Source organism: Bubalus bubalis, chromosome 12, assembly GCF_019923935.1.
Source record: "Bubalus bubalis isolate 160015118507 breed Murrah chromosome 12, NDDB_SH_1, whole genome shotgun sequence".
NCBI classification, from domain to species: Eukaryota; Metazoa; Chordata; class Mammalia; order Artiodactyla; family Bovidae; genus Bubalus; species Bubalus bubalis.
The window spans coordinates 24,801,724-24,827,644 of record NC_059168.1 but is presented as its reverse complement, the minus strand read 5'-3'; the positions used below and the strand labels follow the sequence as shown (position 1 = coordinate 24,827,644).

Sequence of the window (25,921 nt, the reverse complement as noted above, 5' to 3'; positions counted from 1 at the left end):
TTTATGAACTTCACAAATAGAAATTTCCCCATTTCAGAGACTGTAAGCTTAATTAAAAATAGCAATTCCATAAGACAAAGAAAGTACACAATAGTAGACATAATTACCTAGTATTTAAAATGCAAGTAAGATCATGTACATTATCAGGAAGAATAAAGATTGAAAACCCAAAAAGCAAATCCTCCTGCTTTGCTTGGTAATGGTTGTTTCTGTATTAGAGGTCTGTATCAAATTCAGGCTCAATAATTAGTAAGATAACCAGAAAAATACCCAAGGTCTAAAGGAGAACAACAAGCTTAAAAAGCAGAGATCAGAAGTATCTAGTTCAAATGGTCAGAAAAGCTGTGCATAAATTAAACCTGGAACTCAGAGAGAGGTGAAGAGGATGAATTCATACTGCCAAAGTTTATAACAAAAATCTGGGACTTCCCGATCCTGGGTCTTACAATTACTTCTCAGGACAAATGTCAATTTCTCTCTCCACAATACTGACCTGCATTCTATGCTGAGCAGACAAAAATTACTAAGTCACAGGCTTGCTAATGAATAGTTTAAGGTTTACCAAATTTTTAAGAGATAAAATATTCCCACTCCAACATTTTACTTAATTTACAATTTTCTACTTACAAAGTCTTGACGTATGTCATTGAAGTCTTTGCCATATTTTTCCAATGCCTCTTCAAATAAACTAGCTTCAGAGGCTGACCATTCTTCCATTTCATCTCTGCATAAAACAGGTCCCCCAAGTGGTACTAAGACACTAATTGCACTGCTCAAATCATAGCCGTGCCTGTACAATGTGTCCATAGCATGAAACTAGAACAATAAAGAAAATGGAGAGAAGAGATTAGCCAGAAAAGCAAATTTTCGTGATTATTTAAGAACAGAGATATTAAAATGCATGATGGACTTAATTAACAACAATATACTTAGTATTTTTTAAGTAACATAATTAAGAAAAATTTAAACAACAGATTAGTCAATTATTTAAGACATCACATACTGCTTTTAAGAAAATGATGATTTGTACCTTTTAGGATATGTATTTTTTTTTTAATGCATTCACTTCTTAGAGCAACAAATGGCTAGATCTTCTAACCATGAAGATCTAGGACTTCCAGGAATTAAAACGGGAACCCAGTAAGTTTCACCATCCTTTTGGTTCAAGGTGCCAGCATCACTTCAGCTATCATATAAGGCTGGCACAGCCTTCTTTGACAAGGGAAAAATACAGAGGATGTATCAGAGTGAGAAAAAATATTTTCAGGTTGGATTAAGAGAATGATATACTAGAAATGAGAGATGGAGGAAAAAACACCATGAAACTGAGAATGATGGTTAAGACAAAATTACACATCCGTGTTAAACAAAACAAACAAAATAACATAGCCACGTAAAAATAGTAACTTGGTTGAAATTCTGTAAGACCAAGAACAAATGACCAGGCTTGCTTGAAACAGCTACCTAGGCCAGCATGGATTTCATACACATTCCAAAGGTGAGTGACTGAAAAGAAAGGGGGGAAATATAAATTTGGGTAATATTGGTAAACTGTTTTTTGTTTTTTTTTCCAAAAAGTACCTTGGGTCTAGCTTATTTTAAAAAGATTCGTTCACAATATGCACACATATTTGCATGTGTAGGAGGAAAACTGCAGAACAGGACAGTCAGCTCTGTGTCTAGATAAGCATGTAGGTGTGGCGCAGACGTGGTTGGTGGTCAAATCCTTGTCAAGTGGGAGCTAGTTCTGTTTCAGCTTTCTAACATGTGAAAACCATGTGTTACACCTTTTACACAAAGTATCTTCTGATAATTAACTAAAAATTTTATAAATGGGGATAGAGCCACATCTATGTTTTACTTTAGCCACCTGATGGGAAGAACGGACTCATTGGTAAAGACCCTAATGATGGGAAAGACTGAAGGCAGGAGGAGAAGGGGACGACAGAAGATGAGATGGTTGGATGGCATCACTGATGCAATGGACGTGAGTTTGAGTAGGCTCCGGGAGTTGGTGATGGACAGGGAGGCCTGGTGTGCTGAAGTCCATGGGGTCACAACGAGTCGGACACAACCTAGCAACTGAACTGAACTGATGTTTTTACAATTTAGCTATGGTCCTGAAATAACTGGTAGGGGACACCAGACAGTTCCCTACTGGTATAAAAGCATAAAGTAAGCTCAAATAGCAGCTAATATCTATTAAAGAGAAAAAAATTGGCTACAACATGACTAAAAAATATGTAACACTGTGATAACATTAGGTTGTTGAATAGGGTATGGAATATGAATTTGTTGACAGAACAGGCAGAATTTAGGACATGATTAGGAACATTAATTAACTGCTTTTACAAGGGTTAACATCTCCCCTCAAATCACTGTATTCCACAAAATAAAAACATGCAGAGATTTCATTATCAATTTCCTAGTTATTATCTCAGCTAAGACCACACTGACCATGTGAAGTCTTTTGCTCTGTCACAATCACGAAATAATAACTTCAACCTGCAGGTGAATTTCTTCTCAGTCTTCTGCAGCAGGGGTTACAAAAATATTGGAACTGATCTTGATTCTTCACTTGAGTTCTGCAAACTTCAAAATCAACTAAACTGCACCTTTCTAGGTAACCTCTCAGTTGACAGATTCAGCAATTTAACTATACATACACTGTTAATTCACTCTTACACCATCCTTGAAAATAAAAAACTATTGTTTCTAGATAACTGATCTATGAAAATGCAAAGACAAATGTCATTTAGGGATCCCTTCAGTTAATAATATATTCCCATAAACGATTTTTAAAACTCCAAAATTTACAGTGCATAACTAAAAAAAAGTTACTGGTATTCAAAAATCAATAATTATACAAATTAACTGTGTTGCTGAGATTCCTCAGGAGGTACAAGTAATTTTTATAACACACAGGTGCTCTGAAACCAGAAGTCACAGAATTAAATGAGTTTCTCTCAGCTGATATTATACCAACCATTCAAAGCATGAATGGATTTCCAGTCTTTTTGTTCATGTTAGATGAATGAAAATGCCTTTCTTATAGGTACTTTTTAAAATGATGTTGGGCTAGTATCTAATAAAGCTTCAAAGTATGAAAAATATCCTAGCCTCTATAAATAACAGTAACCCAAATCCCAAGTGATCAGGTTGTTTTAAAGATTCTGTTCTTTACAATGTGTTTATATCTCTAAATACTGAAGCAAAGCTTTGCTTTTGAAGACTAGCTCCTGCCCTGTGTCACAAATCAACTGCAAAGAATGGGCTGGACTGAGGCTGACCATAGCAATAAACCTCCAAGCCCACATTTACACCACAGCCCCGAGGAGAGTGCAGTTAATGATCACCATGCGAAGAAAATAAACATCCCATGAGACACAGGCACTGTGGAATGCCTAAGGAATAATTCTGTTAAAATAAATGACCAGAGAGGATCACAGAGGAAACCAGAGGATCGTATTATTTGCTCAGAGTCCACATTAATGCCATCTTTCTGACACACATAGAAGCTTCTTCAGAATGAACTTTTGTATAGTTTAATCCAACCCTAAAAAGCCAAGTAAAGCACAAAATATACTTTCTAAAACAGCAGAGACAATATCCACTGAAGACTCACAGAAATAAGCTAAGGAAAGACATAAGAGCATGACATATAACCAATAGCTTACTGTTTATCAGTTAAGATAAAACTCAAAGAGCTAGACATATAAGAGAACACACTGGCTGAGTCCATTTATGTGAATTTTGGGAAAAATAACAATTTATGGTGAGAGAAGTCAGAATAATGATTACCTGAGAAGAGGAGATCACTGACTTGGAAGGAGCATAAGGGATCTCGGTGGTGGTTATACGCATGTATATACATGTAAAAATTTATAAGCTGGGCATCTAAGTGTACTTAATATACTTTATTATATGTATATCTCAACTGAAAATAAGATAAAGAACTTAAAACTGAAAATCCTCTCTCCAGCTAAATACTTTGTGAAGACACCATCTTCTAAACAGAGATACAGATACACACAAATACAGATACAGAATCCATTCAAAACTAAATTTTAAAAATCATAACAGCTCAGCACAAGCTTTTCTCTCTGCCAAATAGTGGTGAAGGTGTTGTCACATTTCATCTCATTCAAAACAGATGGAGATGACAAACAAGTATTTTAGGCTAAAGACTGACAATGAAATCTTGGCAGTGGAATTCTCATCTTTTGTTCATCAAACAGAATTACATTATGGTAAACTGGACTATTGTTCAGCAAATATTCACTGCCTCTGTGGGCCTCCAAGGGAGTGTATTCTTCCACTCCGTTGAGGTTGGGCCTAGCTATGTGACTTGTGTGGCCAACTGGATGTTATGCTGCGTGACATAACAGAGCCTTGACATGATTTGTGCATTTAGACTTGTGCTACTAATGTCTGCCAACAGAAGAGGAGAGAGACACAGAGCAGGACCCAACCTACAGCTTCATACCTGAATCAACCCAGTACAGTTCAGCAGAACCCTAGATAATCTGTAGAGGGATGCACAAGATATTAATGCTTGTTGTTTATAAAGCAATGAAATTCTGGGCAGTTTAACCCATGTTTTTCCCTTTGGGGAATTAAGAGCTTATTCACCCAGTGCTAGCAGCGGTGTGAGCAGAGCAAACAGCCTACAGCTGCTGCTCCTCTTTGGAATGATCTCAATTTAAGAAAGATTCATCTCCCCCATCTCCCGGGGCAGCCTGCACCCAATGACGCAGGAGTGTACAGGCTGAGGCCTTCATTCACACAACATCAGAGCCTACCTTCTCCCTCTGTTCAATTCTGCCTCCCTCCCTTCTCTTCCACAGGTGTAGATCCCAACAGCGCTCCATAATACATTTCCAGCATTCAAATCTCGTTGCAGAATCTGTTTCTCAGGAACCCAACATGTAACATTTTGGCAATGACAAAATGATACCTATATATATTCAGTACTAACTACTGATTTGTTCAGTTAATAGTTTTACAAAAATCTTATATGTGTAACTCCAGCACAATATACAGCATTCAGACTATCAAGTCTATTTTAAAATTAATGAGCATATGGTTTTTTCCAAGTAGAAATAGAAATTCTCATGACTAAACCTCAAAACATGATCAAGGCAAAATCTTTTATATGTAAGTAGTTATGCCATCCAATTAATTTTTGCTTCAGTGCACAGCCCTCAAAGGAAAAGCCTTCATTCATAATCAGATTTGTGGGGACCTGGTTGTCATTCATTCATACCTATCTATAAGACACCCAGAGACATGTTCTTCTGTGAACTCATACTTTCATTATTATCAAGAGAAAGCTCTAGGGGTGGCAGGCGATGGTAACCCTGTGGCCCTAATGTCACTTCCAAACTTACTTTGAGCATAACTGTGGGGTCTTCCCCCGGCTCTGATTCTAGACACAAACCAAACAAACAAAGAATACAACTGTGTGGGGACACCGAAGAGCAAACAGTGCAGGCTAAGATAATTCAGAAAGAGGAGGCATGAGAGGCCAGCTTCCACACAGATCTGAGCTTTCACCTGGAGGGTATTTTCTAAACGGCTACAAAAGAGAACAGACCAAACAGAAAGTCAGCTTCGTACTAAGCTAAGGTGAAAACGGGCAAGACCACTGTCACCTCTGAGGGAGCAAAACCCTTGGATATTCCAGGTCTTTGTGAGAATTACAATATGTTAAAATAATTGGTATCATACATGTTCTCTGACCAGAAGCCCCAAAGCAATTAAGATAGATTTATGAACTGCATTTCCTTGGAAATTAACTCCCAATCAACTGCAAAATTATAAAGTAAATTAGGAAATACTTAGAACCAAGTGATAATGAAAATACTACATATTAAAATATGAGATAGAGGGACATTTATAATCCTAATTACTAATAACAGAAGAGTAGATAAATGATATTAATGAGCTAAAAATTGGTCTTGTAAAGTTGGTATAGGAATATTAGGGTAAAGCCAAAGAAGGAAGAAAATAATAAACAGAAAACAAATATATAATAAAGAAAATCAACTAACCGAAAATCTCATTCTTTTAGACAAGAAAAAGAATTTTCTGGCAAAACTATCAAGAAAAAAAATAAGAAATGTGACACATAAACAATAACAGGAATATTCCCAGGTGGCCCAGTGATTAGGATTCCAGGCTTTCACTGCAGAGGGCATGGTTTAATTTCTGGTCAGGAAACTAAGACCCCACAAGCTGCACAGCATGGCCGAAAAACAAAATTACTATTAAAGATTATGTTGCTAAATTTGAAAACCTAAGGAAAAACGGAAAATCTCCTGATGTAACTGACCAAAGGACTTAGATAGAATAAAAACTTACTCTAATTATTAATCAAATTATAACCATATCCCAAATCGAGGGATATTCAAAGTAAATTCCCTATACTCTTCAAAATGCCATGGTCGCAAAAGACAAAAAGAATGAAGAACTGCTCAGGATTGAAGGTAATTAGAGATAAGACAACTAAATGCATTAAGTGATTCTCAAGTAAATCTTGGATGAGAAAGAAAATTTTTTTCTCCTGACATTACTGAGACAACTAGCAAATCTGACTAAAGCCTTTAGATTAGATAACAGTATTATAACAATGTTCATTTCCTGACTCTGAAAACTGTACTGTGGTTAGGTGAGAAATGATCCTTGTTCTTTCAGGAAATACCTCCTCAAATACTGTGAAATAAAGGCACATCTATTCTGTAGGTAAGTAAGTAAGTGTTAGTCGCTCAGTCGTGCCTGACTCTTTGCGACCCCACGGACTGCAGCCCACCGGGCTCCTCTGTCCATGAGATTTTCTAGGCAAGGATACTGGAGTGGGTTGCCATTTCCTTCATCAGGAGATCTTCCCAACCCAGGGATCGAACCCAGGTCTCCTGCACTGGAGGCAGATTCTTTACCGACTGAGCTACAAGGGAAGCCCACAGTTCAGAAATAATATGAATATAGAGAAAGCATGATAAAGGAAACATGGTAAGTGTTAATATTGGGGAATCAGGGGTGAGGGGAGGACAGGAAGTCTTAGTACTATTTTTACATTATCTCAAAATACAAAAATAAAGTTTTAAGAAATATAACTGCAAGCCTTCACTAACAAACACTTATAAATTCAAATCTCTTCAACACGAACCCTCAACAAAGAAGTCAAAACAATTTTCACTATATTTCCCCATAGTTCAATTGTGCAGTGATTTTCTAATGTTTCTTATATTAGTGTAAAATGCATGGGAGGAAAAGTCAAGTAAAAGGCAACATACTAAAACAAACGCTAAACAAACGCTAAAACAAAACAAAAACAAATTTAAGCTCAAATTTAAAAGAAAGAGATGGATAAACAGATGCTTAACACAAGGACACAACTGCCCCCAAGACAGTTGGCAGTGTCTCTAAGGTCATTTTATATCATTTAAAAATTCTTACCTGCATTAGATCATCAGACAAAAAGAAAATGTGCTTAATGTAGTAAAGTATTGCCTTAATGCTGTATTTAGAAGGAAGGAAAATTTCATGTTTTGTTTGTTTTACTGCAGTGGCTATCCATTAGTTCAAATTCTAATTTTAGTCTTGGATACATGGATACTCTGAAGTACTCATAAGTTTTAGCAAAATGAGTTTTAAAAATTATATGAATTCTCATTTAATCAATTTTATGTTCATTGTGAAGACTCGATTTTTTTTAATGTAAGTTGATGCCTAAAATGTTCACTAGATTTATATATTGTACTGAGTACAATTTCTTTAAATGATGTAATGACTGTGATTTCCAAACCGATCTCACTTCCCAGTACCCTCAAAGCCCTAAATGAAGTGTCTGACGTGAACAGGGATCACAAACAGTGAAGTGCATGGTCAACAGCTGGCATTTTAACAGAGTATCTGAGGGATAAAACTATTGTTGGTTAAATAAAATTTTTCTTATCAGAAAAATAAGTTATTTTTTCTAAGTTTTTCTTGATGGGAAAAAAAATTTTTTTTTTTTAAGTATAGCTTGTTTTAAGTGGAAGGTCTTTAAACTATAAGTGATTTCTCTAACAATTATGTTAAAATGGTTAAAATGTATGGTTAATCACAGCCTAATGATCACATTCAAACTTGATAATCTACTACAATGATAGTAAATATGGCATGAAAAAAACCCTTTCAGTCAATAGTGCTATAAAATCAGAAGAAACTAAATGAGACTCAACAAAGATGGGGGGAAGGAAAAGCATCATTGTCATCATCAGCTCAAGAGTAACAACTAATATTTATTGAGCTCTCAGACACTGTTCTGAATGATCTATCATCCTGTTTAATCCTCAAGTTGATGCCACAAGGTAAGTCAGAGACAGGCTTTTCTGGAGACTGAAGGAGGACACGGAGGCACCGCCTGCTTTCCCTTCTAGTGAAGATGGGGCTGTGAGAGCCAGACGAGCTCAGTGTTTGTGAACATTACCTAAATGAAGATACAGAAACTGCGGAACACAATCACTTCTGGAATACTGATGGAAGCTCAGTGACATAACAATAAATGAGTGGCCTTCCACCCAATCTGGACAGTCAATAACACGGTGAGCTCTATGACCCTCAAGAGAACCCAGGGGCCCAGGCCCAGGCCCAAGGTATACTCTGGCAAGCCAACGCAGTTCCATCAACTTCTATATGCTTGGATACATATATCAGCAACTAATAGGGGCATGTCTGCATATCCTCTTCTTGTCAATCTATAACCTCAGGGCAGAAAGATTTTTTTATTACCATTGCTGAAGAGGAAGCTCAGACATAGTGAGGTTAAACAACTTGCACAAGGCTATATGGACCAAAAGCTACAGATCTAGAAGGAAAAAAACAAAGAATAAAAAAAGTACATTCATTGTACACTCATGTTCATGGCAAGCATTATTCACAATAGCCAAAAGGTAGAAGCAACTCAAGTTCCTACTAACAGATGAATGGATAAACAAAATGTAATATATACATACAATGGATTGTTATTCAGCCTTAAAAGGCAGAAATGCTGACATATACTACAACATGGAAGAACTGTCTTGAAGATTGTTATGCTGAGCAAGCCACCAAAAGGCAAATATACGGTTCCACTTACATCAGGTACCCAAAGTAACCAAATTCAAAGAGATATAAAGTAGAATGGTGACTGCCAACGCCTGGGGACTGTTTGAAGGATCTGGGTTTTTACCCTAACTGCAATGAAAAGACACAAAAATAAATAAAAAGACACTATCTTATATAAGATAAGGGACAGCAAAATCAAAGTTGCATTTTTAAAAGATCAGAAATAATACAGAAACTAGAGATGTTCCAGCATGTGATTTTCTCCCTACTAAGTCAACCCTTTCTCAGAACCAGACTTTAGCATCAGGAAACCTAAGTTTCTAGGTTTATGTAAGTTATTTAAACATTATCTCTAATACAGTCCATCCTAAAAGATTTCTAAGGCCCCCTAAAACTCAAAAAGCTTTGAGTCCTACTCTCCTACCGGTTTGGCACTCAGAGTCCAGACAAAGGAAAAACCCGGTACTTCTGCAAATACCTATTCTCAGAGACAGAGGCTTTACTCCAGCAATGTCTGCCTAATAATGCACGTGGCACTTGGCCCTCCCGGCCACAAGCAGAAAGGAGCAGTCTAGAACATCCACCAGCTATTACTTAACCAACCACCTCTTAGTTTACTTTGTTTCAAGGAATTTTGCATCCACAATGCAGGAGGAAAGGAGAGTGAATTGTAGGGATTGTTGTAAACTGGTTTTTTTTTTTTTTCCTTTCTTTGTATATTATACTAAGTATATTTAACATTTTAGTGAAACTAAGGTGAAATCTATGAAGCCTCTGTGATGTCAATGTTTTAACAAACATAAATCTTATTATATGGCTTAGACTAGTAGGGTTTGAAATTCACAACCCAGCTATGTTTGTAACAGGTCTCAAAATGAGGAAGTTAGATCCAACAATCCTGCAGGCAGCACAATTACCTGCTCCCAAAATATTACTGGTGATTTGATAAACTGGCATAGACTGTCTTGGATAAGCAGATGTGTCAGCTGAAAGCTAACTGGAGTCCTCAGAGGACAAGTCACAGAGAAAACCACCTGAACAGGGTGCCTAGGGCGCAGCAGCTCCACAGCCCTGCCCTTCTCCGTGCTCTCCAGATCCACAGTCTGGTCACCTGACAGAGAAAGGTACTAACCTGTGGCTCTGTGAACAATGAAAGCAAAATGAGAACCCAACTCTTCAAATTCAACTGAATGATGAAGCCATTGTCATTTAATGGCACAGAACAACTTAGCAACCTTTCGCACATTATTCTTGGAAACAATCTTCAAAACTCATATTATCAACATAATATTAACTTTAAACCACTGCCATTCATTTTTATAGAAATGCCTTAAGATCTTGTATTTTAGCATCAAAGTAGTAGGCCCAGATACCACTGGGCAAACAGGATTAAAGGTGAAGGCATGACCTGTGAAATAACAAGAGGCAGCAACTTCTCCCTGCTTTCAAGACTTCTAAAAGATGTCAATTTTATGCAACTGAAAGTAATTCAATCGCAACACAAGAACGTACAGAAAGTCCAAGTGAAGTTGAAGCTAGACTAGGTAGAGCAGGAAACCAAGACACATAAATGTTGTAGACAAAAAGAACCAATCGTCAGTGTTGCCTGATCTGAGACAGACTTTAAACTCAAGCTACTTTAACAAGAACAAACCAGAATAGGTAATCTGACGGAGAGAACTCCTCGGAAGGAGTCAAGATCCAAATCCTGTCTCTGAAACTGGCTGTACAAACAAGGTGTATACAAACACAATTTCCTAAGCCTCTGAGCATGCTGATGCTTAAAAAAATTATAATATAACACATAATTTAAGATAATAATGTAATTAAAAAGTGACTCCAAAGTGCTAAATACTAAACAAAATGCAAACAGAAGAGACGGTAACAACTGGAGGGTGAAAGCACCTACCAGATGGCACGTAACAGGCGAGTATTGAAACCACACACACACCATGCGTTTAAACTAACTAAGATATAAAGATTGCATCCCCTTTAAAATGTTTCTTTTTACAACGGCCTTCAACTGAACCAAAACAAATACTGAATCCTGAAGACTGCCCTCTTCCCCAAGAAATTCATACGCTGTCCCACCAGTTACCAGCAGTGGGAAGCAGAGAGTCACCGCAGCTGTGAGCCAAGAGCCCACACACCTGCCCTTCACCTGTCAGACTGAATTTAAGGCAAATCCCAGCCCCAGCTGTCTTATCACAAGAGCTCTGTCCCATCTCAGGAACTGGCTTTGTATTCTCACTCCTCAGTGTAGAGGGAATTTGCTGGATTACAACAGGGATAGCACCCCCTCCCCCTTAATAATCTGGGAACCATTATCTTATAAGAACATTGTCAAATCACAAGAGACTGACTACATAAGTAACAGTTTCTCTACACAAGGCAAAATCATGCAACATTAGAAAAAAAATTTGCAGATTTTATATGCAACAGTGTTATGTTATAGTGTTAGGAAAAACATGAGGGAGAGGGGAGGCACAGTATAAAACACTCTTTTTAAATGACTTCAACTCTATGTTAAAAACAAAGTCATGTGGAACTTATTATCAGGTATCAAAATTTAGTATAGTATGGCGCTTTCACAGGGACAAATAGGTCAATGAAACAAGCGACCAGATTAAGAATCCTAAGCATTTTTAGGATCAGGAAATAAGACAGAAGAGGCATTACAAAATTCTGAGGCAACAACAAATTCAATAAAAGATGCTGCAATAATTAATTTTCCATATGGAGAAAAAAATGAGACTGCTACCTCACTTCATTCTTAAAAATATAAACTCCAAATGTATTTGTCTTACATACGAAAAAAACTTCAAAACTATTAGAAAAAAAAAGAAAAATAATATAAGTGAAGAATGGACAAAGGATACATTAATCTAAAATACAAAAAAGAAAAAAATCTGAAGAGTCATTATGAAAACATGCTGCTGCTGCCAAGTCACTTCAGTCCTGTCCGACTCTGTGCGACCCCATAGACGGCAGCCCACCAGGCTCCTCCGTCCCTGGGATTCTCCAGGCAAGAACACTGGAGTGGGTTGCCATTTCCTTCTCCAATGCATGAAAGTGAAAACTGAAAGTGAAGTCGAAGCCTCATTAAGTACTCAGGGAAATATAAATTAAAATAAAATAGCATGAGATTAGTAAAAAATTTTAGTCTGAACATACCAAGTGTCCAGGTGTTGAAGACAATGTAAGGAAATGGAGGTAGAAAGAAGTACAGTCATTTACTGCTTAAAGGATTACAAATTTCTAGTATGGTGTATAGAATAATTTTGATGCATGTGGTCAAACTGAAAATGAGCACTACCCTATGAATCACTATGAATAATTATTCCAATTCTAATTACAGCCTAGAAAGCTGGCACACATGCTCAGAAAGGACATGGGTTAGAATTCCCAATGCAGCATCATGGGTAATAGCAACGGGAAAATGCTTTTCAAGCACTCCAGATGTTCACTGATTGGTAAAAGAATACATATATAATATGGAGTAGTATTCTGTGAAAGTATACTACAAGTATTACCAACCAGTAAAAGTGAGTGAAGGAGGTACATATTTATTAACATGGCGCCATCTCATCAATAAACAAATAGCAAAATGTAACAAAGTAAAGGTAAACACATGTAAGACAATATTTATGTTGTTTTTGGAAACATCAATACATAGCACAACTAGAAAAACAGGACTAGATACACAGTACACTTGATACAGCAGCTGCCTCTTCTCAGGAGGCAGTGGTGATCAGGGTCAGAGGTACAGACAGAGGATGGGGAATAAGATTAGGGAGAGAATATTAGAGATTTCATCAATAATATAGTGGTGGAATGACTCATTGGAAAAGACCCTGATGCTGGGAAGGACTGAGGACAGGAGGAGCAGGGGATGGCAAAGGATGAGATGGTTGGATGGCATCACTGACTCGATGCACTTAAGTTTGAGCAAGCTCCAGGAGTTGGTGATGGACAGGGAGGCCTGGCGTGCTGCAGTTCTGGGGTTGCAAAGACTCGGCACAACTGAGCGACTGAACTGACTGATAGTGGTGGAAAAACCGTTTACTCCAAAGAACTAAATAAAATACTAAAATCTGCTTTATGTGGCATTGCATGGTATTTTATTATTATTTTATCCTCTGTACTATTCTATAATTTGCTAGTATATTGTTTACAATGCATAGAAAGTGGCTGAAAGGAAACATAACCAAATGATAAGAATTTTCTACTTTGGGTAATGAGGACAAAACTTTTTTTTTTTTTTGGTTGCTGCTGTACTTTATTTTTGAATTTTTTCAGAATTGGGGAAAATTTTATGTGTACAGATAGTGATTAGATTCCATGTAGTTCTGATTCATATAAACTCACACATATACTTTTGCATCTAAAAATGCTAAGCAACCAAAATACAAACCTATCTTGAAACCCCTAAATTTTCATAAAAAAATAATGTAGAAACAAGATAATAAAACTCATTTCTATAAATAATATTCTAGTCTCTGAGAAAGGATAAAGAAAAAGGTTCCTTAAAGACTATAAACTATTAATGTTTACACCTCTAACTGTACAAAAACACAAGAAAGCTTTGTAAGAAACAAATTTGTCACACATTCTAGTACAAGTTTTTATATTATCATGATAAATATTTTGTGTAAAACATTTGAAATTGGAGTATAATGAGAAAGTAATAAAACCTGTAATTGTACTCCATCAGAAAACAAAATGCTAACTTTTATTATCTGTAACGAATATCAAACAACTTAACCTTGTCAAACCTCAGTTTTCCCATTTGTACTAATAACATGAGTATCATACCATGCCTATCTCAGAGGGAGGGGAAATCAATACAGGAAGGACGTTCAAAAGGCAAAAATATGTAGGTCTGCTTTGCTGGAGGGTGCAGAGCAAGAAGCAAGTGCCAAGCTCTAGCCATAGCAGGCATCAGTGGTGTAATAAACTGAATGTGGAAAGCCTCAAATGATCACCAAGGGAAGAAAGCAAACAGTCCTAAAAGATAGCAACCATAATATAATGAAATAATTTGGGAAAACAGAACTTTTTGCTAATGAACAGACAAAAGAAAAAAAGAACTTTAAATACTGATACTAAATAATGACATGACACAAGGATTCCTATAGCAATGGTTTCAAGAAATGGTCACTTTCACTTAAAAAAATTGTAAAACACTACACGTGAGCTACAAACATTTACATACATAGACACAGTACATCAAAAAAAGCACAAAGGACAGGTGGATCAGAATATTGAACTGTTTTCTCCAAAATGTTTTTTTTTTTTTTTTTAAATCATTTTGTACCCACTCAGTGAACAGTCACTCTTGCTTGTCTCAGTTCACGAACACAAGGGGGTGACTTAGAAATGAGACAGCCCAGTCAACTGACCAGCCAAGCCAATCCAACCTAATGGCAGGGCTCAGAGCCGGGAAGTTCTCTGGTCTATAACACTGCTGTATCAGCTGTTAAATTAAACAAGCAGCAGAAGAAATAATAAGCCCCAAATTTCAAACAGCATCTTACCAGGGTGATGTCTCGAGAAGCTGCAGCTGCACTCATATGCAAACTAGGCTGCCTTACAGAACTGCTACAATCAAGGGCTCGAGCAAATGTCCCAACAGCACTGGATAAACCATAACAACAAAGAGGAAAGGTTAAGGCACTGCTTTTCTTTTATCTTGAAAGAAAAAAAAATCTGGGTAGTAAATAAACAATTGTAATAGCCAAACAAGTTCTTTGATGTTTAAGAATCAAATATCACATTAAAAAGTATATTCTTTACAATTTAAGAAATGACAAGCCAATTCACTATACATATAGGTCATTATAATTAAATTAAGAAGCTTGTGTGGCATTAACAAGGGAAAGATCTATAGTGAAATTTCATGTAGTTAACAATTTGGTATACAACTGTGTTTCAAAAATAAGATATACATTAGATGCAGAATTTGACTATTACTGTAAAGCAAGTTGTGACCACCTTTTTATCCCAAATGGTGAAATTCGAGTAATGTTTTTCCCTTGAAATGAGATATCATCAACTGTAGCAACCTATTACAACTGCAGTTACATATAGATTTCCATTTAAGGAAAGAAAAACAATTATCACAATACTGATTTAAATTTAATGATTTAGAAGGTGTTCCCATATATAGAGAACTCTAACTTCAAGAAATAAAACATGAAGAGAAGATTTCCTGCTTGTTGTCTACGCTTTAACATGTTAGCTGAGGAAGATTTTTTTTTTTAAGGTTGTAATTAAAATATGAAACACGTGCAAAAAGTACACATTGTAATCACTCTTTCGTTCCCACAAAGTCAATGCATCCATGTCACCAGCAGGCAGGTCGAGACCCGGATCCTGACAGCACTCAGGTGACTCTGTGTGCTCCTTCCCAGTCACTACGCTTCCGCAAGGGGAGCAAGCATCCCAGATTCTAACGTCCAAAATGAGTTTTGCTCATCAGAGAACTTAAACAGAATCACACACTGTGCACTCTTCATAACCAGCTTCTTTTGTTCAAAACCATGTTTGTGGGTTCACCCGTGCCGCCTGCTGTAGCTGTGTTGATTCGTCTTCCTTGCTATGGAGCATTACTTGGCATGGTGTCCCACCCCAACCCTACTGCTGATGAACATGTTTCCAGTCTGGGACTACTACGGATAGTACCACTGCTGCCATCTGTATACGTATCTTTTGGCACACAGATGTACACATTTATGCTGGGTATAGATTTAGGTCTGAAACTTTAGGGATGTGTGTGTTAGATGACAGCAAACAGTTTTCCAGAGCAGCTGTACCAACCTGCACTACAACCAATAGGACATGCGGGTGCTGGCTGCCCCACCTCTTCACCAATGCTTGGCACTGGAATGTGCAGTGGTACTTAATTGGGTCTTAATTTGTACTTAGATAAAAAAAAAAAAAAACTTGAAAAAGATACTGGGAGTATCTCCTTGGTGCCTCTTATGCTGGCTTCAAGAAAAAAGAAAACATGGCCCTTGGCAATCAGGAAAAGGAAAGAACAATAAATCTGAAACTGCAAAGCCTACTAAATAAACCAAAATCCAGGTAACCTGTCTGGAGACTCCAGGCCAGCGATTCCACCAATGATTCAGTCCCAAATCTTCAGTCTCATCTGTTTCACTGATTGGCTCCTCCCCAGCAATGTACACTAACCAAGTCTCTTCATCTAATCAGTTGGTGGCTAGGCATCTGGGCTCTGGAGTCTGAATGCCTAGCAGCCAATAACAGTGCATAACTTCCATGGTGACCAACACTGAACAGTACAAAGGGTGGCTAAGGGCTTCTGTCCTTTGCATTATGATAAACATTCAACAAAAAATTAGAGAATATAATGGAGATGATTATAATCACGTCCAGATCTACCTCATTCTAATATTTTGCCATGTTTGAAGCAATAAGTATATACTGTACAGCACAGGGAAATACAGCCATTTCTCTGTAATAACTTTAGATGGAATATAATCTATAAAAATACTGAAACACTATGTTGTACACCTGAAACTAATATACTATTGTAAATCAAACATATTTCAATAAAATAAATCAAAAACTAAAAAGATAATATTTTGCCACATTTGGTTCATTCTTTAAGGAAATAAATATTATAATTTCATTAGAGCCCCCATATACATTCCCAGAACTCATACATGCACACATAATATGCATGTGCATACATAAGCCCATTAATGAAATAATAAGACATTGTTTGCATATTATAAATTTTTTCTTTTTTTTAAAGTCTTTATTGAATTTATCACAATATTGCTTCTGATTTTTTGGTGACAGGCATATGGGATCTTAACTCCCCAACTAGGGTTTGAACCCATACCCCCTTCATTGGAAGGCAAAGTCTTAACCACTGGACCACCAGGGAAGTCCCCACTGTAAACTTTATCAGTTGATCATACTTTTTCTTTATTCAATACTATTTTTGAGGTTTATCTCTGCTACATATAGCCCTATTTCATTCTTTTAATTGTAAATTAAATTCATTTTAATTGTTGTAAATACTCCATTACTAAATAAACCTCAATTCACTCATCAACTGCTTGCTGATGTGCTTTCAGGTTTTTTCCAATTTTTTTGCTATGACAATGCTATGGTAATATCTTTCACTTCTGTTTTGCAGCAATTCCTTCAAGAATATCATTTACTTTTATAATTGAAAAAATAAAACTAAACTTCTAAAAAACAAAACAAAAAAACTAGACTTCTATCCCATTCATTTTCTCAAGAAAAGGGGCAGGGGGCACACAAGACAGTCGGGGAGCCGGACTCAGAACTCACAGGAAAGCCTTACACCCAGCAACCGACCTTACTCACGTGTGGATGCAATCAGGGGGGCACATTATTATTTACACCTGGATAGTCCCTCATGGGCTTAAAGGGGAGCACTGCTTTAATTAAAGGTACGGGATTTCAGCTGTTGAATTTCTGCTTTATAATTTTTTGTAGTGCTGAAATTTTTACAAGGAGCATTTATTTTCTTAATCAAAAAAATAAATCTATTTTCATTTTTAAAACAAAAACTAATGCCAATAAATCAATATTATTAAAATAAATAAATAAATCATAGTATTTAGGAAGTAATGTGATACATGTTAGGCTTTCTTACACAGAATACAACCAATGAAAAAAGTAGAACACAAAGGAAAGGAAAACTCATAAATTTTCTATGAATTCTTTTATATTCTTTACACACACATATGTGTGTGTCTGTGTGTATATCTTGACTAAACAGTGCCATACTCACCGGGCTACAACTAAAAATTGGTCAATCTGTCGGTCTGTAAGTGGGCTATTTGGGTCCCAAACTTTCACTTCCAATTTTGACTGTTCTCTCTCATCTGATTCTCCTGTCCAAGAACAAAGGAAACGCAGTCTTGTTATTCATAAGGCACATACACTGCCACATATGATTGATGACTGTGGTCACCACGACATTAAAACTGTAAGGTAAATGTTCATGGTCTGTGTACATTTCTTCAGATAGCAGATGTAGAACACTCTGTAAAGAGAATGTTGATAACGCAACCAAACTAACCACGTGACATCTTCACTTAGTCATCAACATGTCTTTCCTGAGTATTCCAAGGCTTGCTAAGGGAGATAGAGACAGAAAAGAAAGGTCTCTTGCAAGACACTCAAACAACGGTAAAACTTACTCATAAAGAACTATGACACAAACGAACAGGAATAGGTGTCACAGAGACACACACATATGACTGCAAGATCCTGAAGAAGAGAGAAATCATTTCAGGCTAGCTAGGGAATGATGTCATGTGGAAGGAGGCATTCCTGCTATAAAACTGAAGGGTGTGGATGCACTGGCAGGGGGAGAGAACTGAAAGTAGATGAGAATAGGAACAAAGTTTTTTCCTATTTTGTCTATATTTCCTATTTTTCCTATTTTTTCCTTAAAACTGGGGTTTTAAGATGTGGTAGAAAAGTAGCAAACTTTGTCAGGAATGCATGTATCAAAGGCAACGAGGACAGACTGCTGTTAGAAGCGGGTTATAAAAATACTACTGAAGATGCTGTACAGGTTTTCTGAATAGATGTCTGTTTGGAAGTAATACGAAGCCCTTGCCTTTTTAGCAGGAGAGTGTCAAAACGAGAGCCAAATTTCACATCTCACACTTAGCAATGGAGCAATTTGCTCTACAGAGATACGTGATACAGACAGAGAGACAAGGTACTGACAGGGACAATCAAGAGCCTGGAGAGAACATTTAGGGACATCAATGACAGACTGGTATAGCGGGAAGGTTTCCAGTCCTGAGAATTACATAGACAGTGTTGGCATTAACAGAAAGAAGGAAACGAGACTGAGGGAAAGACTGAGGCTAATACAAGATGCTTTCTTTTAGGAATGTGTCACAAGGAGACAGAACCATCCCGCAAGGTATCATGTTAGGACAAAGGATAGTAACAGACTTGACAGGCAACTGGATTCTAATTTATAGCTATGAATTGTTTTGGTTTTGATCACAGCATCTTAATATCAAGCAGAGTGACTTGCACTGAATGACAGGCTATGAGGCTGAACATACCCTGGCGGCTGATGAATCCAGACTATGGGCTTATAATGTGTTCCCTCCTGGGCTGGGAGGAAGCAGGAACTGAGGTGCAGGAGGAGAAAGGGGGGCAGCAGAATCCGCCACCCGACCATCTGCACTCTCCTAGTCACAGCCGCTGCTGTCAGGTGGGGGAGTGGGGCGGGCCTGTCCACCGCTCCCTTTTCAAAGGCAGGTAGGTAACCAAAAAGCAAATTGCCACCACCAACAAAAGCAGCACAAACAGACCAGAGTGAATACCAGTCCAAAGACATATAAGGTGTTTAAAAGGATTTTGGTTTTCATTATTTTTCCTTACAACACATGCTGAGCCACAACATTTAGCTGATTCATTTTAAAAAACCAGTTACAAACCCAAAAGTCTGTAAACATGAAACTTCTGAAAGAAAAATGAAGCAATTTTACTTCCCTGTATCTTTAAGAAACACACTTTTAAGTAAGATGAACAGTAACAGTCAAAAAATATATATTAAATCTACATTTGTAATCTGTATTTTCAAATAATACAAAATGAAATGAAGATGATATTCAATATGAAGCCCCTTCTATTATATATTCCAAGATGTAAGGCTAATAAAACTGATACTGAATTTTCAAATTCAAGTTAGTTAAATTGATAAACTTCAATCATATCCATACATTTTGTAGCATACAGAATAAAGAGAATTCAGTATAAGAATTCTAAATAAATTTGCTATAAAAAATAATAAAACACTCTTGAGTGTCTTTCTACTAACAACTGAAACATACAATACCATGGGATGAGAACAAAAATAACAAGAACAACAACAAAAAATACAGAATGTTCTGTTTAAAGTCACTCTAGAGAATTCCCCATTTTGGATTCACCACATAATACATTTATATCAGTTTAATCCCTTTTCACAAGGGAAAATCTTTTAAGAAGCTCTAGAATCTGTATAACCAAATACTCAACAAACCTAACAGCAATCTGGAGAATGGTCTTGGGGAATATACTATGAACCAAAGACAGAACCAAGATGAGTTCTATGCTCTGGCCATGTTCATTCGAGTCACGGCAACAATCTCACTTTCCTCCTCCATTTACGATAATCTGGGCAATTCCAATCTGCTCTGGTCCCACATTCACCCATGAAGATCTCTCTAATCTGTGAATTCCTACAAACTGTATTTACCAACTAATTACATGATTACATATAGCATCCTATTTTTTGCTTCATATGTTCCTCTTCATAATTTTGAAAAAATATAGATTCAGCGATGATTTTAAATGTTCGCTCTAACCCTTCAACTACAGTTTAAGATAGAAAGTAACGACAAACTACTTCTTAAGAATGCCCCCAAAGAGCACAAAATGTTCTCCAAAGACAGGAAGAACGAAGGCTGTATGAAGATGGCATCTTACCCCTCCTTTGACGGACAATTAAGATACATTCTTTGTTCTAAATATAATTAATTTTCTCTACAACAACCATCAGAATATATTATATTCAATTCAGAAACACAGATGCCATTTATCACTATTTTTATTAACACTATAAAAGTTCTGGGCATTGTTTTAAGTTACGCATCAAATGAATAATAAGTTACTAGAAACAAATACTGTGTGATATAATGTCTATGTGGAATCTTAAAAGCCAAACTCATAAATACAGAGTAGAATGGTGGTGATAAGGGGTAATGTATGGCATAGTGATTACAGACAGCAATACTTTCATTATCAACATAAACTTCAAAGTTGCTAAGAGCCTAGATCTTTCTTACCACCATAAGAAAGAAGTAATAATTATATGACACAATAGATAGCTAATGCTTTGGTGGTTATCAAACTGCACCACAGAAATGTAATCATATGAAAATATTAAACATACACTGTTATATGACAATTATATCTTAATAAAAATAGGTTTTAAAAATCAATTATAAGTAAAATAAAAAAAGAATATATAAAACTGAATGGCATTCCAAAGAGAATGAAAACAAAAATGTAAAAAAATAAAATTAGATAAATAAATCACATATATTATGGCAACAAAAATATAAAACACTAAGAAACAAAATTGAAAGTGGTGTTAGTGGTAAAGAACCTATCTGTCAAAGTAGGAGATATTAGAGACATGGGTTCGAACCCTGGGTCCAGGAAACCAACTGGAGAAGGGAATGACCCACTCCAGTATTCTTGTCTGGAGAATCCCATGGACAGGGGAGCCTGATGGCTACAGTCCCTGAGGTCGCAAAAAGTTGGACATGACTGAAGCAACTTAGCACTCAGAATTCATGTTTATATAAAGAAATTACAAGACTTTCAGAAAATATAAGACGACAAGTACAGAAGATTTCAAAATCTTCAGTTCAGTTCAGTTCAGGTGCACTATCGTGTTTCCCTCTTGGCGACCCCATGGACTCCAGCACACCAGACTTTCCTGTCCATCACCAACTTCCAGAGCTTGTTCAAACTCATGTCCATCTAGTCAGTGATGCCATCCAACCATCTCGTCCTCTGTCCTCCCCTTCTCCTCCTGCTTTCAATCTTTCCCAGCATCAGGGTCTTTTTCCAAGGAGTCAATTCTTCACATCAGGTGACCAAAGTATTGGAGTTTCAGCCTCAGCATCAGTCCTTCCAATGAATATACAGGACTGATTTCCTCTAGGATTGACTGGTTGGGTCTCCTTGCAGTCCAAAGGACTCTCAAATAATTCAAAAACATCAATTCTTCAGCACTCAGCTGAAGGTCAAAAGCATCAATTCTTCAGCACTCAGCTTTCTTTATAGTCCAACTCTCACATCCATATATGACTACTGGAAAAACCATATCCTTAACTAGACGAATCTTTGTTGCCTAAGTAGTGTCTCTGCTTTTGAATATGCTGTCTAGGTTGGTCATAGCGTTTCTTCTAAGGAGCAAGTGTCTTTTAATTTCATGGCTGCAGTCACCATGTGCAGTGATTTTGGAACCCAAAAAAGTAAAGTCTCTCACTGTTTCCATTATTTCCCCATCTATTTCCCATGAAGTGATGGGACCAGATGCCATGATCTTTGTTTTCTGAATGTTGAGTTTTAAGCCAGCTTTTCCACTCTCCTCTTTCACTTTCATCAAGAGGCTCTTTAGTTCTTCTTAGCTTTCTGCCATAAAGGTGGTGTCATCTGCATATCTGAGGTTATTGATATTTCTCTTGGCAATCTTGATTCTAGCTTGTGCCTCATCCAGCCTACCATTTTGCATGATGTACTCTGCACGTAAGTTAAATAAGCAGGGTGACAATATACAGACTTGATGTACTCCTTTCCTGATTTGGAACCACTCTATTGTTCCATGTCCAGTTCTAACTGTTGCTTCTTGACCTGCATACACATTTCTCAAGAGGCAGGTAAGGTGGTCTGGTATTCCCATCTCTTTAGGAATTTTCCACAGTTTATTGTGATCCACACAGTCAAAGGCTTTGGCATAGTCAATAAAGCAGAAGTAGATGTTTTTCTGGAACTCTCTTGCTTTTTCCATGATCCAGCGGATAATGGCGATTTGATCTCTGGTTCCTCTGCCTTTTCTAAATCCAGCTTGAACATCTGGTAGTTCCTGGTTCACGTATTGCTGAAGCCTGGGTTGGAGAATTTTGAGCATTACTTTACTACGTGTGAGATGAGTACAATTGTGTGGTAGTTTGAGCATTCTTTGGCACTGCCTTTCTTTGGGATTGGAATGAAAACTGACCTTTTCCAGTCCTGTGGCCACTGCTGAGTTTTCCAAATTTGCTGGCATATTGAGTACAACACTTTCACAGCATCATCTTTAGGATCTGAAATAGCTCAACTGGAATTCCATCACCTCCACTAGCTTTGTTCATAGTGATGCTTCCTAAGGCCCATTTGACTTTGCATTCCAGGATGTCTGGCTCTAGGTGAGTGATCACACCACTGTGATTATGTTGGTCGTAAAGATCTTTTCTGTACAGTTCTTCTGTGTATTCTTGCCACCTCTTCCTAATATCTTCTGCTTCTATTAGGTCTAGACCACTTCTGTCCTTTATTGTGCCCAACTTTGCATGAAATGTTCCCTTGGTATCTCTAATTTTTTTGAGGAGATCTCTAGTCTTTCCCATTCTACTGTTTTTCTATTTCTTTGTACTGATCACTGAGGAAGGCTTTCTTGTCTCTCCTCGCTATTCTTTGGAACTCTGCATTCAAACGGGTATATTTCCTTTTCTCCTTTGCCTTTTGCTTCTCTTCTTTTCTCAGCTATTTGTAAGGCCTCCTCAAAAACCATTTGGCCTTTTTGCATTTCTTTTTCTTGGGGATGGTCTTGATCACTGCCTCCTATATAATATCATGAACCTCCGTCCATAGTTCTTCAGGCACTCTATCAGATCTAATCCCTTGACTTTATTTGTCACTTCCACTGTATAATCATAAGGGATTTGATTTAGGTCATACCTGAAAGGTCTAGAGGTTTTCCATACTTCCTTCAATTTAAGTTTGATTTTGGCAATAAGGAGTTCATGATCTGAGCCACAGTCAGCCCCAATCTTGTTTTTGCTGACTGTATAGAGCTTCTCCATCTTTGGCTGCAAAGAATATAATCAATCTGATTTTGGTGTTGGCCATCTGGTGATGTCCATGTGTAGAGTCTTCTCTTGTGTTGCTGGAAGAGGGTATTTGCTATGACCAGTGTGTTCTTGCCACATGGCAAGACGGTGGAGTAGAAGGATGTGCGCTCATCTTCTCTCCTGCAAGAACTCCAAAATTACAACTCGCTGCTGAACAACTATCAACAGGAGAATGTTGGATCTCACCAAAAAAAGATACCCCACGTCCAAGGGCAAAGGAGAAGCCCCAGTAAAATGGTAGGAATGGTGAAAGCACATTCAGAATCAAAACCCCATACCTGCCAGAGACACTTGGAGGTTCAAACAAAACCTTGTGAGCACCAGGACCCAGAGACCCCACAGAGGCTGAGCCAGAACTGTGTTTGAGTGTCTCCTGTGGAGGTATGGGTCAGCAGTGGCCTGCTGCAGGCGCAGAGGCTCTGGTTGCAGGAGACCTGGTCACACAGCCCGTGGCATAAGCCCTCTTGGAGAAGGTGCCATTAACCCCACCATAGCGCTGCTGACAGCAGACGACCCACAAACTGCAGAATAATACCAAAGACATTCTTGCACTGTTAAGAAAGTTCTAGGACCCACAACAGATTCCCCAACCTGGGGATCTGGCAAAGGGACTGACAACCCCCAGGTAATTTGACTTTGAAGTGGGATTTGATTACAGAGCCTACACAGGACTGGGGAAACAGATTCTTTGAGAGCACAAACAAAACCTGGTGTGTACCAGGACCTAGGAGAAAGGAGCAGTGACCCCACAAGAGACTGACCCAGACTTGCCTGTGAGTGTCCAGGAGTCTCCAGGGGAGGTGTGGGTTGGAGGTGGCCTGCTGCAGGGTCAGGGGCATTGAGTGCGGGAGTTTGTGCACCAGACCTTTTGAAGGATTACCTCCATCATAGTTTTGTCTCAGATCAAAACAACAGGAAGGAAACACAGCCTCACCCATCAACAGAAAACTGGATTAAAGATTTAATGAGCATGGCCCCACCCATCAGAACAAGACCCAGTTTCCCCCACAGTCTCTCCTAACAGGAAGCTTCCATAAGCCTTTTATCCTTATCAGTCAGAGGGCAGAAGAATGAAAACCACAACCACAGAAAATGAATCAAAGTGATCACATGGACCACAACCTTGTCTAACTCAATGAAACTATGAGCCAAGCCATGTAGGGCCACCCAAGATGGATGGGTCATGGTGGAGAGTTCTGACAACACATGGTCTACTGGAGAAGGGAATGTCAAACCACTTCAGTATTCTTGCCTTGAGAACCCCATGAACAGTATGAAAAGGCAAAATGATAGGATACTGAAAGAGAAACTCCCCAGGTCAGTAGGTGCCCAATATGCTACTGGAGAAAAGTGGAGAAATAACTCCAGAAAGAATGAAGAGACAGAATGAAGTTGCTCAGTCATGTCTGATTCTTTGCAATCCCATGGACTATAGTCGACCAGGCTCCTCCATCCATGGAATTTTCTAGGCAAGAGTACTGGAGTAGGTTGCCATTTCCTTCTTCAGGGGATATTTCTGACCTGGGGATCGAACCCAGGTCTCTTGCATTACAGGTAGACATTTTACCATCTGAGCTACCAGGGAAGCCCAGAGGCAAAGCGAAAACAATGCCCAGTTGTGGATGTGACTGGTGATGGAAGTAAAGTCCGATGCTGTACAGAACAGTATTGCATAGGAACCTGGAATGTTAGGTCCATGAATCAAGATGGCAAGAGTGAACACCAATATTTTAAGAATCAGTGAACTAAAATGGACTGGAATGGGCAAACTTAAAATCTTAAGGCTACTGTTTTTACACAAGTATTTCAACTTAAATTTAACAAAGTTTACTTCTGAAAGCCAATAAAATAATTCAAATATTAACCTCTACATACAAAGAATATTATCATTACTGGAAGAAATAATGAAAGATTATCTAAACTGGGTGGGATTACAATATGCATCGACAGTAATCAAACCATGTTGTATTGGCACAAAGATAGAATCAAAACCTACAGAAATAAACCAGGTCATATAATTCATATTTGAAATTTTAAATATTTTTGTAATTATGTAAATATTAACCAACATTTATTTTGTGCTTACTATGTCCCTCCCCATAACCCTTTACAATAGGGTTTCTCTGTAA

The 25,921-nt window shown here is 37.7% G+C and overlaps 1 protein-coding gene across 4 annotated transcripts in view; it reads right to left on the bottom strand.

Moving 5' to 3' along the window:
* The window catches only part of MTA3 (metastasis associated 1 family member 3), a 195,769-nt gene that overhangs the window by 34,471 nt on the left and 135,377 nt on the right, over positions 1 to 25,921 (bottom strand). For all 4 annotated transcript variants that reach the window (XM_025260926.3, XM_025260927.3, XM_025260929.3 and 1 more), the window contains exons 7-9: positions 17,885 to 17,987; positions 14,628 to 14,727; positions 628 to 816 (exon numbers count right to left, since the gene is read on the bottom strand). In XM_025260926.3, the coding sequence (XP_025116711.2) occupies positions 628 to 816; positions 14,628 to 14,727; positions 17,885 to 17,987 (392 nt within the window). The remainder of the gene's footprint in view (positions 1 to 627; positions 817 to 14,627; positions 14,728 to 17,884; positions 17,988 to 25,921) is intronic.